An 18891-nucleotide genomic window follows, 5' to 3' on the forward strand; every position below is an offset into this window, starting at 1 on the left:
CATCTTTTTTGAAGTATCTACTATAATAAATTTGGCGTAAGTGTAACTGAATTTCTCACTCAACACTTAAGTTACGACTCGACATCGTTATTAAGCTCTAATAAATGAAGTATCATCTTGACTTTGTGTTATCCAAGATGTCGATGAATGTAGTCTACTAATACAGGAGAGCATCAGTCAGTCGGTATGCAATTAATATTAGATTTAGGGCCTGCTTATTTTATACGGGCTTAATTCCTTCATATCAGTGATGACGCTGTCCCTCCACTGGTAAGGAAATTTGGTAATTGAAATTAAGTTTACCGGCTTAGCGGTGGCAACTGCTAATTGTGCAATGCACAACTGGAGGCGAGCGTGCCGACAGCTCCGATACCTATCTGGAAAATAGGGATTTCAAAAAATGAAAATAGGGGTTCACCTGGGATCTGTGACAACCCTGTCCATGGGCTGATCTGGAGTCAGGAACTGGACTCCGTGCAGACTTGCTGACACAGGTTATAGTACCCTACCCGTTTAACCAAGAGGTTGATAGGAAGGCGCACTATAATCAAAACGTAGATTTAAGATACGGAACTGTACCTCACCGATCTTCTTTTAATCCGCATCACAGAATTGCTGCTTTTCGGTAGGTTTATAATGGCCGTATCTATTTATATGCTTCCAGTGGATTTCGAGTATGTTAACCCCTGCAGCCTCCATGTTGGCAGCGTGCGTGGGTTCGCATGTGGCTTATGTAGTCAATTTTTTGTGTAAATTTCTGAGTACATCATTTTCAAAATTTTAACTCATTACCGCAGATAGTTGGGCCTTCAGTACGCTACACTTTTCGTGCACTTTTTCAACCGACTTCAAAAAATGAGATTTTCAGTTCATTTGTGAACCGATTTCGACGATTCTTTTTTTGGTTGGAAATGGAGTTTGGACAATTTCACCTCACAGCATCAAATTACACGCATCCACTGTTGGACATAAGCCTCAACTTCAGCCGCCCGCATCCAGCCACTGCCGGCCACCTTGCTCAGGACGTCCGTCCATCTTGTCGCAGGGCATCTCACACTACGTTTTCCTTGACGTGGTCGTCATTCCAGAACAAGTCTGCTTCATCGGCGATCAACCCACCTGCAGACATGCCCGGTCCACTGCCACTTACTCATTTTGCGAGCTATGTCGGTCACTTTAGATCTTTGACGTATGACCTCGTTAAGGATTCGGTCCATCAAAGAAAATTCCACCTCTAAGGGTGGCAAATATTTGAAGGCTTTTATATAGAAAAGTTATTTTCACGAGTGTTTCTTGTCATTATTGTTTCTTATATTAATGTCAATTACAGGCAAATATCACTTACAGTGAATAGTTAAAAATAGAAATGGTAACCTAAACAAATATCGTTGCCTAGCTCAGCTTTAATTACATAAATATTTGCTGTGTTCAACATCACACAATATTTCACGCACCAAATGTATGTAAATGTGCTCCACATTCAACTAACAAAACTTGGCCTGTAACAGTACGTTTATACACATAAATCAGGTTTATGGAAACGGTTTTAGGGGAAAAAGGGGGCGGATAAATGCAAAAAGTTGATGTTTGTATGTGGAAAACTGAGTCGTGAGGATATTATTTATATACTGCGTGTCCTCAATGTTTTCCTAAAAATATTTTATTTTAGCCTGTTTTTTCCCGAGGCCTTTTTCCCCAAAAGGCCTTCCTAAATATTTCCACAGGTCTATATTCTAGCTGCCATGTCAAGCTACCGCAGCTTCAATCCTTTTCAGGAGCGAATAATCAACAATGTCTTAGTTACTAAAGCACAGAGCGAAATATGAATTCATTTATGACTTTTGAATAAAAACTAAGTTTGAATTTTGCTGCGTATGCACGTAAAATTTGCTTAATGAACGTGACTGAAAATGTTTGCCTGTAGAGAGAAAATCTAAAAACCGGGATGAAGGATTATTTGTCTCGATGTTCATTTCATCTCCATAATATTTTTGAGATGAATATTCGAAAATTATACGAGTACCATTCCACACAGTCATTGTCTAGACAAAATAATCGAAATGGAACGATCAACTCTCACGAAAAATTCACAAATTTGGCCGTTTGAACGTGTTTTTCTTTTCAACTTTGTTTGAATTGAAAATTTGGAGTTTTCCTTTCCCGAGTTAAACTTTCCTGCGGTTAGGAAGTAATTGTTTTAAATTGATAATATTAGGACGTAATTGTTAGAAATATATGAACCATGTATTTACTCTAGCAGTAGAGCTCCTTATTATCATAAGAGTTCCTCCTGGGACTTTACATATTTCTGCCGCCAAGTAATAATGTCAGCATTACTGCGTTCCGGTTTTGAAGGGTAAGAGGGTGCTGGTGAAATTACAGGCACATAGAACTTTTGTCTCAGGCTGACGGGCGCAGTGGCAAGCCCCTTAGATATTTGTGATTTAATACTCGGGGTGGCACTGCAATTGTTATGGACAGGCGTGTGGCGTAACATCAGGCGCACGACTTGTTCGTCCCGTCACTTGATATTATTAGAAAAATTGTAATATAGATTTTAGGACTTTTGTGGTTATTCACTAAATGATTATCAATATTTACAGATTTCTTTCCACGGTATGATTTATTGTTATCGATTTTTCGGACTGGATACACGCTCCATGGCCACGAGTTGACTGTTATTTTTGCAGGCAGAGAGAAAAATGAGTGTATGTAGAATAATGATATTGTGTGAAATTCTTTGTTCATAATCTCAGTACAGAGTACTAAAAAAACCGACCTTACAGGTGGAACATTTTCTTCAAATTCAAATAGAACTACTACCAAGGTAAACTCTAACCAGCAAAAAAAGAATCATCGAAATCGGTTCACAAACAAAATCAAAACAAAAACAAAAAAAAACAAAAAAAAGGAAAAAAATACAGACAAATTGAGAACCTCCTCCTTTTGTCGAAGTCGGTTAACAAATTAAAATGCCTGAAAATACAGTTTCTTGACTAAATGTTCATAGTCTATAACAAAGTGAAGTGAAAGCGCGTAGAACTTACTTACAGTGCCGCTCACCTTTTTTTAGACAGATTAAGTCAATTAAGTGGGACTTATAATGGGTTGATGATAATATGACGATGATTAAGTTATATCACTAAACAGTAAATCTATTTGTGAAAGAGTTCGTTCAGTGAAGTACTGCCACTTTACCTATTTTTGCAGCCAAGCAGTAATGTGAGCATTACTTCTTTCCGGTTTTGATGAGTAAGAAGGGTGCTAGTTCCCATGGTGAAACATTGCCACATCTGAAAAATGAGAGAGGTTTAGAGATTCTATGAAGGAACTTATTATATAAGAGTTATAACACTTCATGTAGTTCGCATTTTTTTTAAAAACATTTTTTGAAAACTGCGGGTATGAACTTTCTGCCACCAAACAGTATTGTGAGCATTACTTCATTCCGGTTTTGATGAGTAAGAAGGGTGCTGGTGAAATTACGGCTTATGGGACTTGTCAACTTATGTCTCAGGGTGACGGGCGCAGTGGCAATGCCTCTAAGATCTTTGCAATTTGAAGTTCAGAGCAGCATTGGAACTATTATGGATAGGCGTGTCGCTTACAACCACGCACACCACTTGTTCGTCCCGCCATTTTGTATATAAAAAAAAAGACCCACCAACGTACAGAAACCATACCCACGGCGTACAGAAATGACATTTCGAAAAATATGACTGTATAATTTTCAAGGGTTCGTGTCGCTTTATTGTGGATATCGGGAATTATAGAATAGAAAAAATGTACTTTTATAGGAAATGAAACTATTTTTCCGGATTTAAATCGCGTATATTTGTTTTTTCAAACAAACCGACGTTTCGGGCCCTTTACAGGTCCCATGGTCACGGTTGACAGTCAATCCTGTAATCCTGTAAATTTGCACTTTTTGATAATATACGCCTAATAAGTCTTAAGTCTGCGTCTAATTTGTCGTTCTACGTACCCCTCCGCTAACCAGCGCTACAATATTGTATACTTTTTTCTTCGCTGAAGTTTCCTTAAACAAATTTGTTCATTCTTTCAGGAAAAATAGCTAAATGCCGTTTGCACATTAGCTCTTATATATTTTTTTACTAACAAAAAGGTAAATTTTGTACGTAGAAGATTTTGCAATCATCCGTTTTAAGTTATACCGTTCAAACACAGCTGTGTCCAAACAGCAACATGTTATAATTACTATACAGGATAGAAAAAATCAATGGGACATGAAGAGAAAGTACCTTAAATACTATATATATGTGTAGTATATGTATGTATAGGTATATAAAACAATAAACAAAAATTACATCCAGTGTGACATTTTATTAGTGAAGAGATGATACGAGTAGTACTTATTAGTATGAACAACTTTTACAGTAGGGTTGTAAAATCGCGAAAACAAAGCTGTTGCAAAGCTGGACAAATTGCTAAATGTTTGGCAAATAAATTTTTTTGCGAATTGATGGATAGTGTCTTTATTTGAAGAGGCATTCTTTTGTGTAATATAAAATATGTCACCCCATTTGTAAAGCTCGCTAATTAGCGCTACAATCTGTGTTTAATTTTAATATCAACTTCACAGTTTTGCTTCCCTGAATTTTAGGAAGATATGACAAATATTACACATACCTAACTTAGGCAGTAATACAATGTCACCCCTTATAATTCTGACTGTATTTTTGTGTTTGAATTCTAAACAAATCCTTTAATAACAATTTGTTAGAAATCGTACAATCTTCTCTTACATCAGTCTCGGATGTTTTTATTTAATAGAAGTAATACACCAAACGTTATTTTAAAGATAGCAATAGTCTGACCTCGCCCTCCGCAAAGTAAAACGTTACAACATTTTGGATTATAAATAAATAAATAACGTGTGTCGTAGGAAAATCAATTTTATACGACACTCATTCAGGCAAAACTAAATAGCGATGGGCAATCATATAAAACTTCTAACAAGTAATCCAATACACTTAAACTAACAAAGAAAATCGAAAGATGCTTAAAGTTGGAGTTCTTATATCAACCCCCACAGTAGTCCTGTCTTTTCGTATGTTAATAAGAAAAGAAACTCATAGCAAAGTGGATAATTTAAATGCGACTGCACGAACATTAATTATTTCAAAAGATTTATTTTCTTGGGAAATACGAGAACATTTCATGGAGATGAATAAAATTTTTATATAATGTTTGATTAAAGAAATTCTACGGGTGTAAAGGCAGAGCTAAAATGGAACTGCGCGGGGTACATGGGACTATACAAGGAGTATTTACCACCACGAGATACTGTTGTTGAAAATGGGAAGAGAAAATGCGTACGAATAAAGTTGGAATGGAGAGACGAGTCAGAGCGATGGTATACGATTGCATAAGCCTTGTGACGCCTAAGCGTCAGTACGCTGTGTTGTATGTACTACATATTATATAAATTAAAACAACATGCTATATGCTATAATATCATGCGTGTTGAAACTGCGCGCGGCGATGGAATTGATGCGCATCAGACAAGGGACCAGGAGACGAAGCGGGGAGGGGTGCCGCGATGCGTAAGTAAGCGGCGCGACGGTATTACGTTTCGACACCGCATTGCTCGTGTGGCACTCGGTGCGTTGTAACAATACCGTTGTGACGACGCAACGCACCAGCAACGCCCGTGTGGAATCGGCCTTACATGAGCTTGACAAGGATTTGGAACGTTTCATTAAGTGATGTGTAGGATTGAAAAACAAATGATTTTTTTTCAGGTAGAATCCTGAACGCACAGTACAATAGACAAGAAAAAACAATTCTAAATGCGCCATTTATGTCAACGAACATTGAACTAACGACTTTCCTGACTCAATGGTAAACCACTTTGAGCATTAAATGAGCAAGTCTGGAATCCGCTTCCTGACTGAAACTTTTAAGGTAACTTTAATAAATTGCTTCGAGTCTGAATATTCTGTGTAGTGCTCCAATAATCCATTTTGTCACTGCGGTACTCATTGTTCAAAGAATTTCAACATTGGAAACAAATTCGATGGTACGTTTTGTCGGAATCAAATTCATATAAAATCATTCTATTTTATGTGTATGTTACATTGTTAAAAATTTTAATTTAATTTAATTTAGTTTGTATGTTGATTTAAGATTGCCGTCAACACTTGAAATTGTTATATTTACATTGTAGATCACCTAAGTCAAATAGGATAAGAATGTGCAGTGAACATAATGTTAGTGTTTCTATTAAATAAATACTTGAATTTGCATTGCCGATTCCACTGAGAATCGAGGTCTGGCTTCCACTCTAGATACTCCCATCAATAACGGGATGTATTTGAGAGAATAAGTCCAGATACTTTAGTGGTATTGACACATCTGAAGCGATCAGACGACTCACAGAAAGTGCTGACCTCTGTTTATACAGACATTCATTAAGTATCCTTAACGTGTTATTTTTATTGATACAAAGATTTTTTTTTAATAAACAATAGACACACGCTTGGCCCTGATCTCACCTGAGGTTAACCGACGATGTGACGGACGATGGTACGCATTTCCCTAAAAAGTACCTTTTCATTCACTCAAGCCTTGAATAGCCCCAAATTGTAATTTTTGGGAAACACAGATACCGTAGGGTATTCCATTTCTTTGCCGTACGCATCAGAAAGGAGGAAGCAAAGCGGTTTGTGCGAATAGGTGGTACATCATCGATATAAGGCTGGAGTGTTCCGGACATTCTAGTCGGCCGATGGAGGAACGGTGAACGTGGAACTGAATTGAAAAGTTCCTGCGCACACTCCCTGAAATGTATCCGATAGAAAACCGACAAGCAGGCTACTTATCTGGCTCTGCAATGGCCGAGATTTTGTAGCTCCGACTCTACATCTCATCTAACAAACACAAAGAAAAATTCCTTCGATCCCACTACACACGCGGGTTGGTAGCCACGTTGAGGCAACAGACACTGGTTCATGTCCAATCAAACTGAAGGAATTTTTCTTAATAAACACTAAGAAAGAAACAGTTAGATCTTTGTATCAATAATAATAACAAAGTGGTGGGGAATTTTTACAAGAAATAGATTCAGCAAAAATGAAATATCCTTAAAATTGCAAATGGGTTTCGGCTTGGGACTACATGTACTTTCCTGTGTGTCTAATGTTAAACTCCTTTACATCGAAAATAGACTGTTGTTTCGTGGCAGACACCGGTACCGCGGAGATATATTACACTGCATGTTTTGCATAAAACCTTGTGCAAAACCCAATGCTAATTATGGTAGTATAAGGGTCCGAGTCCACGCTAAGAAAAGGCCCCGGGCGTATGCAAGAATTTGTGTCGTTTCTACACACGAACTGTGTACACTACCTCGACGCCGGATAAGAAAAAATCTTGTCTACCCCCGACACGACGCGTTTTGCCGCTATTGTATGGGGCGCGGTGAGATGCATAGTCAGTAAACGAACGTTTATGCGCGTGGATGGGTGTTCCTTAGTAGTCAAGTCAGTACACGCCAACATATTTCTTCCCACAGTCGGTAGTAAAACGACAGCTACCTGGAAGACTCGTAATGCACTGACACATTTTACCCTAGAAGTAAAAATCTTTTTAAATCAAGCCAAGTTTTTTTTTATAATTTCAAGTAATGGGACAGACAAGTAGTGCGCCTGATGGTAATCTTTAAAGCGCAAAGTTCTGAGGAGCACTGCCACTGCACCCGTCACCATGAGACTTAAATTGACAAGTCCCATGTGCCTGTAATTTCACCAGCAGACTTACCCTTCAAAACCGGAACACAGTAACGCTGACATTACTACTTGGCGGCAGAAATAGGCAAGGTGGCAGTACTTTCCTGGACGAACTCTTTCACAAAGAGGTCCAGTGCTACGTTTTGCTAAGTTTTTTTACAGGTGTTGCCTTTTCATTAACAAAATATTAAATGATTATGTCTAATTTCAGTCAAATCTGGTTTGAAATCTATAAAGAAAATATTAAGTTGACTGATGTTAAATATAATTTTAGAATTGTCATTACAGGGTTCATGTTTATCTGTACCAATAATTGAAGATCTATGATTATTGTGGTTACTATTATTAATACAAAGATCGAACACTCAGAACAAAATTCCTTCGATCCGGTCGGATTCGAACCGACGTCTTCTTGCATACCGTGGCAGACGCTATAGCAACTAAGTCACGGAACGAACCAACGGACCTCACGAATTTTTTCTATGTGCTTGCGTCGTGTCTTTGTATTTGGTTTTTCAACAACTTTTTAGTCGTAGCGCCATCTACGACAAAATCTATGAAAGATTTATCACCCAGTTAGTACCTTTACAGCTACCAGTCCTGGCGAGAGATGTCGCTATTCACTATATTAATGAAATTTTTATTGAATTAATATTCAATAATTTTTTGTGAAATTACTCCACTAGTTTGTTACAATTATTAATACAAATTGTGGTTACTGTTAGTTATCGTCAGGAGACAAATGTTTTCATGGACTTTTTTATAGATCAATTAGATGTATCTCGTTTGGTTTAGCCAGCGTAAGATAATAACATCAAAAAAATTGACTCTATATACTCCCACACTAAGAGTATACATATATAACTATGTATACTCCCACAACTAAGACAAATCTAACGACACATCATAAGTCAAAATCCATCAAGCCGTTTCGGCTGTACAGAGTGAAATAATACTAGTAGAGCTGCTTATGAAAGAGTTTCGTCCAGGGAAGTACTGCCACCTTACCTATCAAGGTAAGGATTTTGAAGGGTAAGGGTGCTAGTGCAATTCCGGGACATGGGACTTGTCAACTTACGTCTCAGGGTGACGGGCGCAGTGGCAGTGCCCCTCAGATTTTTGTATTTTAAAGCTCTTTGTGGCACTGCGACTATTATGGACAAGCGTGTCGCTTACCACCAAACCCACTACTTATTGGTCCTATACGTTGGAAAAACGTAACCCTATACCCGATGGTAAAACATTGTGAAATTCAATTAAAAGAAAACATTTATAATTATTAATTAATTACACTAATTATTTATATAAATTAATTGTGTTCGAATTACAAACACTTCACGCTGCCGTTGACCTTCTTGCATGTCTTTGAAAGATCTCCTATGAACAGGTTTCCTTTAATTTATGAAACTTTAATATCACGCTTTACTCTCTGTTATATTAACTTACCAAACAAAGTATGCCGTTAAATCAAGTCGTCCGCGACATATTGGCCCGAACAGTGTAGCTGACCAAAAGATAATCTACGCTATAAATTGCGATAAGCTTTTAATTCTATCCCGCTGTTCCGTTAAATAATTGATCTTTCTATTGCTACTATGTTAGCGATCTGTTACAAGAGCCAATGAACGGTGTCGTTATTTTGGACGTAGTTAAGCCTTCTTCCAAAGGAATTTTAAACACGATATATGTGATCGGAGTAGCTCAGCGGCTACAGGTGCTAGATCAGGAGGTCGCTGATTCAATATCCGGTTGGACCGGATGTTCTGGATGCCCTAGTTTCTCTAGTTTAAAATCAGGTAATTGGTGTGATTGTGTGGCACATTATACATTTTATGTTTATATAAAGAGAATTAACTTTATTCGTATTTTTATTCTCAATACGTCGTGAAACGATTTTTTTTCCTTTGAATACTTTATTAGTGTACTTCAATTTTCAATTATTTATATTTAGGTTGTTCTCGAGCAACTTTTTTATTTGTTGTTACAAAAGTTACTTTTTGTTATGGCCTACTTAAATATTTATATGACAGGTAAAACAAAAACGTTGAGAATGTTTTTATTTTAGGTAAAATTTGGTTACAATTGTTGTGGTTTTTATTGTTATTACAAAATGAATTGGTATATAAATGTATTAAAATACTTTCTTTCATCATCATCGTTCACAACCTAATTTCACCCACTGCTGGATATAGGCCTCCCGAAGTTTGTGCCACTTTCTTTATCAGTACCAATTACTTTTTTAGTTTTTCTCTCAATATACTTTAAGTAGTGTCGTAGTGAGAACCTATTTTTATTATCTCCAGTGTCAAGTCCTGTATAGTGGCGAACTAGGGGATATTTCAATAAAACTTAGCAAATAGACGTAATTCCACATACTTTTGAGGTCGGTTTTTTTAGTACTCTGTACTGAGATTATTTCATTGAACAATTTATTAATCAATACAAGCACTAAGGCAAGAAAAGTAGTGACGTTTTGTCATGAAAAGATTAAGTTTGTTTGTATTGAACCTCATTTCTGATTTCGCAGAGAAACTCCGAGTGAGCTATGTGCCTCTCCTCGGAGTGTCTCCTTTGTCCCTTGGGCGACCTTGAGCCTTTTTATAAGGCCCTTCTCTGGCAACACACAGTAATCAAAGACTTTTGCCTTGAGGCAATGCGGTATTTTCGGCAAAAAGATATAACATAGCTTTCCGAACACTGCCCATCCGATTTGGATTCGATAATTGACCTCTCTGTCGAAACTTATAAACAATAAATCACGAAATTTGTTCCCATATAAATAAGATTCACAACAAATCAACACTTTTAACGCTTTAAAGCTATGAAGTATGCCTACCGTAATAAATTCCTTGGAGTTAATTAAACTTGTACCACAGTTTCGTGATTTAGTGGGCTCGGATGGTGCACACCACTAGTTTTGAAATTAATTTTACGAGTTAAGACTGATCATGTGGACCGTTTCATGGAAGAAAAGTCTTAAATCCTATAGTAAACGGTTGATGTAGGGGTTATTGAAGCTCTACTATTTGTCATCAAGTGACTAGAGAAGGGACAATCAATTTGGCTTTTTGGCTTTTCGGGGCCTATATCATAGACCCTTCTATCGTTTATGCACCTCATCATCATTTCAGAAGAAAGACGTCACCTCCAGGACATCGCCACAATAGCCGGTAATGGGCTGCTTGGATCCAGTGGATTCCCGAAGCCTTCACCAGGTCGTCGGTCCGCCTTGTGGGTGGTCTGTCCACGCTGCGTCTTCCGGTACGCGTTCACCTTTCGAGGTCTCTTGGACCCCATCGGCTATCTGTTCTGCGAGTAATGTGTCCCGCCCACCGCCACTTAAGTTTTTCAAATCTTTGGGCTGTATTGGTTACGCTAGTACTTTTGCGGACATCCTTTTTTTGTATTTGATCTCACAGCGAAACTCCGAGCATATCCTTCTTCATTTATACTTATTATGTCAGGAAATTTAGTGTATGAAATAACATAACAAACAGAACTAAAGTAGAACGCAAAAGTAATATAATACAACCTATTTTGTAGGATTGCCTATAAAATAGGTTGCCGTTGGACAGGTCTTTTCAAATACAACTATAAATATCATAGATGGAAACCATTAACGTTAAACGATAAAGTCTCCAGACATTTGCTGTAAAAATATTTTAAGTGTTTGAAGTATTATTGCAAAGCATTTTATTGTTATTGTTAATTCATATTATACTACAGAGATACGAGAACTTATACCTAAACTATACAGTTCAGGCATTTTCATTACCCGTAGCATAACGACCGCGTAGGTGCTATAATGTAGTTGAACATGATACTAGCCAATGAAGGCGAGCATTTAGGATCAAAACTTACAAGAAAGCAAACGTGAACGCCACATCTGCAAATAGAGTCCATATCTCGTATATTACATTCCTGCTATTTATGGATGTAGCGAATCGCAGCAGTTGCAAAAAAATTTTTATCTATTTTTTATAATAGTCTTTTTAACAGTTTTCAATTAATTATTTTTAGTGAAATTAATCTACTAGTTTGTTATAATTATTAATACAAAGATCGAATACTTAGTAACAATTCCTTCGATTCGGCCGGATTCGTACCGACGTGTTCTACCAAACCGTGCTAGATGCTATGCCAACTAAGCTACGGAACGAACCAGCGGACCTCACAAACTTTTGTATGTGCTTGTTTGTTTGATCAATTGTATTTGGTTTTCAGCGACTTTTTAGCCGTAGCGCCATCTACGAGAAATCTATGAAAGTATTTCGTCACCCAGTTATATACCTTTACAGCTACCACCCCCGGTTTAGTTTAGTTTTATATTTAAATTCTAAATTTAAATGTACTTGATTTTGGCGCCTTTCTTCCATTACTCACTACTTACTATTGTTTCTGTTTTCTGTAGTAACTATAATTTTATCGTGAAAATAAACTGTAAGTACGTTTCCTTTGATTTTGCTCACTTCTCAATATGATCCACTCAAACTCCATTGATACACTTCGCTATAATGACAACAGATTTCTATCTGTTGTTATTCTTTCTGTATATTATAAGTTTTCACCGATGTTATATTAACTTTTGTTCTCTTTTTATTTCAGGTAACGCATCTGCACTCAGAATGTCATTATCAATCGGCCTTAGTTCCAGCGGAATGGATGTCGACAGGCTTTCTAAAAAACATGCGCGACACAAATTCCGTATTATAGCGGGGAAAAACACAAACGCATTAATCACAAGCAGTGTCACGCAAATTAGTAAAACTAATTGTTTAATTTATTTAATAAATGTATTCGAATTTACTCTACATTCCCCAAGCAGCACACCCATATCCAAATATATACTATAAGATATCTTCTAATAGAATTTAATTCGATTGAATATTTTAAGAGTTCAGATTCCCTCAAGATATCTCGAAGAAGGCTTCTAGATAATTTAAAGTGGCACAGCTTTATTAGTAGATCACAAGAGTGCGTTAAGAAACTGTCTGTAGGTAGAGTTAAGAGTGATTCTTATCTTTTTTCTCAAGTAACCCTTCTAGAATGCTACAAGACCATTTGTAGAATGAAGACAGTTTTTATTTAGTCTTGTAGACAGTTTTTAAGTAATTTATAGCCTATGATAGTTTTCTTGTAATGCTATTTTAAAACCAAAATACTAAACTAATACTAATAGATTTCAAGTGTAATGGCTTACAAAATATAAACTATTAAAATTGCAACATAGCGAAATTAAATATAATATTTCTGACTTTTTCGCGCAATGATTAATCGGTTAGAAAGCGCAAATTGACGTGCGACTTTAAATACATTGTGAAAAGTGATGTAAAACCTGCCATAAAAGTAATGCGTTCGCTAAATTTTAAATGTTTGTATATAAAATATAATCTTAATAAAAATACCGTTATTCATGTTCGGTTTTAAATACTTATAGAAAGCTTAAATATACAAAATAACTCACAAAACAAACCATTTCCAAGAAGTTCTAGGCTTCTTCAACTTAGATTTACTTTAAAAAAACAAAGAAATTTTTCTCGGCTACTTCAGTGATTCTTTAAAAATAAAAATGGCGATAAGAATTTAAAGCTTTTCCAAAACACTGTTGGGAGCACTTTGTCTCTAGCTTTATGTGTAGAAAAACTTTAGAATACGAAAAGATTGTTTTTACTTGCTTTAGTGTATTTGATTTTGTAGAAGAATATTCACTCCTATGACGTTTTTATGATTGTCTACAAAACGCGATATTTCTAAGTGATTTTTTCTTTTGACAGTATTACAAAATCTTTATAAAAGTTAAGCGTATTATGCAATAAAAAACTTTTCGAAACACTAGATCAAAAAAACAATTGAAAAAATCCATTTTGTCGCAAAAAAACCTTATTCTGTATAATTACATGGAATGTGTTATATATGACTAGAAAGGCAGATAAATTCCCTATCATATAAATATAAGGAATATTTTATGACATACCTAACATATGTTGGAAGAAATGAAATTTTAATTACAAAATTGAGGTTATTTCTTCACGCCAACCACATTCCACACAATGATTTCACTGTATTCCTGTTATAGACGGCACAATACACTACAATATAGAACAATTTTACTAAAAATAATTTATAAAATAGTTGTTCTACAGATGAACTTAAAATAAGGACTATACGAGTAAATTTTAAGAGAGATTACCCTTAATTAAGTTGTTTGATATTGAGAAGGTTTTAAAATTTTGACTTTAGTGAAATAAGTCTTTATGAACAATTTCTTTTTTCTAAGATCATTTATAGATAACTATTATCTAAATGTATATACTATATTATGATGTTTATAGATATAACAGTTTTAAGGCGTATAAAGTGTGCTCCTTGGGTCTATTGATTGCGCTTTGTGTTAGTTGTACAATAAATCGTGCTATGGGACAAATACTTATAAATTATCTTGTAGTTCTTCTTATCGTGTCTATGGTTCTTGAAGCAGTATGTTGCTACCTTAAATGCATTATCTGTGGCTGCATTGAGATCTACTAGAGTGCAGGTGTTTACATGAGAGACTGTGATCGCCTTATTCTATCTTATACCTCAGTACGAAGGCAATTTAACGACTTCCACACGGGACACAGCAGATTGCATCTTGGTGGTTGTTGCTCCTGGTGAAACCAGATGGCACCAACACCAATTTATTTCTCATTCCACAGTGCATACATAGTGACAGTCAAATGGTCTTTATTAGCTTGTGGTGCAATATTGGTAGGATTTCTGTAATGATTTTAGGGATTATCAATGATGGTAGAGTTTCTATAATGGTCGTGGAGTCGTGGTCGTATGCTTGGATAAATATCACTACCCTATCTCACTCTACCGAAATATAAGAAGGGAACTTAAGATTCTACTTCTTATGGTCAGTCAGTCGTGATATCGCAAATATCTGTCACGCAACGATTAAAACTCACAATCAAGCAGACCGTTATTAAAATCGTTTATGTTTCCTAGTTTAAATAACTTTTCCCACAATTCTTACAAGTATAAGATGGTATAATATTATACCATTAAGTGTGAAAACAAGTACCTTGAAATCCAATTACGACGATGCGGAGCAGTCCGAAAAGCATTCCCGTAAACATTTTTAGTACCGAAACTGCCCTAAGCCGGGGCAGTACACTAACAGGTCTATAGGGAACCCGAATGGACTGACCTTACTACGTAGCTTTAATTACATACTTGACGAAGGACTAATATTACCTCGTTAGAGAGAAGGTACCTTCATTATAGCTCTAGTTTCGTAGGGTCGAACTTTTTAGTATGACGGTTAACGAGAAGGGTATTATGTGACGTAATAATACATATTTCCAATTGTTTAGTTAATGGAATAAAAATATAAAGACTGTTAGAAAAATTAGCGACTATTTATAATGCATCATTTAATGTTTAAATTAAAATTAAATAATACAACGCTATAAAGTTGGGTGAAGAATAAGTAGCAGTGTGACAGAGTTTGTACATAGAAGTGCTGCCACCTTATTTATTTCTGCCGTCAAGCAGTAATATGAGCATAATGCATTCCGGTTTTTGAAGGCTAAGGGTGCTGGTCAAATTACAAGCACATGGGACTTGTCAACTTATATGTCTCAGGGTGACGGACGATGTAGCAGTGCTCCTCAGATTTTTGGGATTTAAAGCTCCGAATTGCACTGCAATTGCTATGGACAGGTTTACCGCCAGGTGCATGACTTGTTCGTCCCCTCACGTGATATAACAAGTTAGCATAATTAACAATTCAAAGTACGTAAAGGGTACATGGTTTATTATTATAGAAAATTTTATAGAGTTATAATGTAGTCATAGGAGATAGTCTACGGCCTTTCAGGTATTTCAACAGATGAGCTAGTCCCACAAGAGGAAGCTCCTCCGGAAGCGAGGTAGGTAGTGCAGATGCGCACTTACGCTCCTTCTACAGTACAAAATCCTATGTTTAATGTTAACAAAATTTTTGTAGCAATAGGTCTCCTTTGAAAGAGTTTGTTCAGGGAAGTACTACCACCTTACTTATTTCTGCCGCCTAGTCGTAATTAATGTGAGCATTATTGCATTTCGGTTTTGAAGGGTCGTTACCCTTACCTATAATTTCACCAGCACCCCTGTGCTGGGACTTGTTATGTCCCAGGCGACCGGTGCACTGACCTTTGACCTTTACGATTTAATGCTCTGAGTGGCGCTGCAACTATTATGCGTAGATGTAATGCTTTACAACTGGGCGCACGACTTTTTCATCACATCACTTGATAATTATGAAACAGATATTTTCTTCATGAGTCACCTCTTGAAACTTCTTTGACGAAGGTGTCACCTTGTACACGCTTTAGAATGTGAACAATAGAATTCGGTTACTTCCTACCAACTGTTCTCGAATATTCTATTTCGCTGCAATTGACATGAAAAGGCATAAAAAGTTCTCAACTGCAATCAGCGACAACACGGAGTTAATAAAATTATTGTTTGGGTTGTGGTGTTACAATTGTCACACCTGTTTCTTATTCTTGCTTTACACTAATAGATGTTTGTGCAGAAAGTATCTAGTCTATGTCTACCCTATTTGGGGATATGATGGTACCTGTATATGTAAGTATATATGTACGTGTGGAGTAGAGTAGCGTGATTGGTTTCAAAGTCGACGAAACGAAATTATACAAGGATGATAATGAAGATTAGGATTAATTTGGCAATATTGATCGTAATATGTTAGCCCCTGGCAGTTTTAGAATACGTGTGTTTGACGATCTCTGTTGCCTAATAGTTTATACTGTCCCGGAGATCCCGGGTTCGATTCCCGCTAGGACCAAATTGGGAACTCAATTTTTCTAAATTGGTTCTGGTCTGGGTGTTCTGGTCATTGCACTAGAGTTAATCCCCTTGGTCAGGTACTCGTAGTACCTACAGGAAATTACCTAATTTGAGACCAGGCAATTGGTGTGGTAATTTGGCACAGTATTATTTTTATTCGTTTCACTTCTGTTAAAATGTTAGAGTGATTGTAATCATAGATCTGATCAAAGTTAAGCTTTACTATAAGTTATACGGTGTCTTAATTCCGATTATTTCAGTCAATAACTAACCTTTGGTTTTGCCCTACTTAACGGCGGATGCCTAAAAAAACACCTCGCCGATCTATTTCCAACAGTGTGGTTTCCGGAATGAATCAACAGATGATATTTCCAGTTTATTTTTCCACACTTCGTCTCAAAGATCTTAGACCGCTATAGTTTAATTTTACTCGAGTCTTTTGACATTGAGTCTCGAGATGCTTTACGTTGTGCTGGTTTATTATTCGGTAAAATAATGATGTACAAAATTCAAAGTAGTTTTTATTTTAGTTCCTTAGCATTCTCAATAACAAATATTTTTTAAAGATACTTATTCATTTTCACAATATTTATAGATATGTGTTTTAGACACTTTTTAGTACCAATTGTACTAATGTATGGTTACAATAAAAATACAATCAACGACATCTGGGATAAATATTAAATCATTAATTGAAAATATTGTGATGTTTTATATCAGACATATGTTCATGTAAACTACGAACGTAATAGTAAATAAAACTCCTGACTGAAACGCATCAAAGAAACATAAAAGACGTTATCTGTGCACCATCACTATTTATAATGTTTTATTGCCAGCAATATTTGTATCGGGATTTATTTATTAAAATTATAACGGACGTAGTGCGAGCGGCAGACGTGTGCGTTCTAAATATAATTTGGACGCGTGCTCACAAAACAACTCACAAAATTCAGAAAGCGTCGCGCGAGCACGCGTTTGTACCGCTCTTGCTTATTCCTCTTTAAAACTATTAGTTTTTAAAGAAAAAATCGCGTTACTGCCCGTTTCGAATTTCAAACATGAAAATATTATCTAATGTAATCCAAAAAGACGTGAATGAGTGAACGATATATATATTCGGAGATGTTTACTTAGTGTTGTAATGAAAGTGTTGTTAGTGAAACATGTTCAACTTTAAGCTGCCTCTAATAAAACAGAAAGGAAAAGAAGATCCCCTGTACTGCTACAGGAGTGTCAAGACTAAACCACCAAAGACGCCAACACTGTCTCGTGTTAAACGACACCAAAGACGTAAGTTTGACAAAGTATACACGATCGCGTATATGCAAAAATAAACACAGCTTAATGAGGTGCGGCCCGGTTGCAAACAGAGATTAGAAGCTTCTCTGGTACAGGGAAATCCGGAGTTGAGGTTGTTTGTTCAACCTGCTAGTGTATATATGAGCCACTGCAAATTCGCAGCTTTGGAATCTGTTGGTAACAGAAAACGTTAGTTGGTTTTAAACCGTATGCGCGTGGTAGTTGAGTTTTAGCAGCTAACATCCAAGTTTTAATACAGTTCGTAAGTTTTAACGCATTGTAAATATTACAAAATTTCATCTTTATTTCGTTGTGATAAGTTGAGATATTATAAGCTAAAAGTAAGAACGAAAAGAAAAACACTGAAATTAGTGTACGGCAAAATTTTAGAGAACTATCTTCTCACAGCTCCTTGTGAAAAAAGGTCGTCCAAGGAAGTACTGCCACTTTATCTATTTCTGCTAAGCAGTAATGTCAGCATTACTGTGTTCCGATTTTGAAGGGTGCTGGTGAAATTCGGTACATGGGACTTGTCAACTTACGTCTCAGGGTGACGGGCGCAGAGGCAGTGCCCCTCAGATCTTTGCGAATTATACCTATGAGTGACACTGCAACAGTCACGACATGTTCGTCCCATCACTTGATATTATAAAAAAAACACAGTTAAAATTTAACAATAATAATAATAACAAATTAATAATAATAAATAACGCACACACTCAACATAGCCCCGCACTAGAGAAACCCTGTGTCGCGGGTGCCATGGACACACACATAGACAACCACAAGTTACACCCAAACTCACGAGAGAAATAAATGTAGGCCATACAAACATTTCTCCCTGCCCGGGAATCGAACCTGGGACCTCTGCGTGGCAGTTCGGCATGGTAACCGTTCGGCCACGGAGGCAGTTTACACCCAAATTACACCCAAACTCACGAGAGAAATAAATGTAGGCCATATAAATATTTCTCCCGGCTCGGCATGGAACCCGAGACCT

The 18891-nt window shown here is 36.6% G+C and overlaps 1 protein-coding gene across 3 annotated transcripts in view; it reads left to right on the top strand.

Annotated features, from left to right (window-relative positions):
- Nucleotides 1-18891, top strand: part of LOC113236798 (glutamate receptor-interacting protein 1) — a 283967-nt gene that overhangs the window by 162113 nt on the left and 102963 nt on the right. The window contains exon 1 of one of the 3 annotated variants that reach the window (XM_026472981.1): nucleotides 17740-17882. The exons of the other annotated variants lie outside the window; for them this stretch is intronic. Within the exon in view, the coding sequence (XP_026328766.1) occupies nucleotides 17756-17882 (127 nt within the window). The 5' untranslated portion in view covers nucleotides 17740-17755. Of the gene's footprint in view, nucleotides 1-17739; nucleotides 17883-18891 lie in introns of those variants that run through there. 3 annotated transcript variants of the gene reach the window in all.

Source organism: Hyposmocoma kahamanoa, unplaced genomic scaffold, assembly GCF_003589595.1.
Source record: "Hyposmocoma kahamanoa isolate Upper Pololo Valley unplaced genomic scaffold, ASM358959v1 92, whole genome shotgun sequence".
NCBI classification, from domain to species: domain Eukaryota; kingdom Metazoa; phylum Arthropoda; class Insecta; order Lepidoptera; family Cosmopterigidae; genus Hyposmocoma; species Hyposmocoma kahamanoa.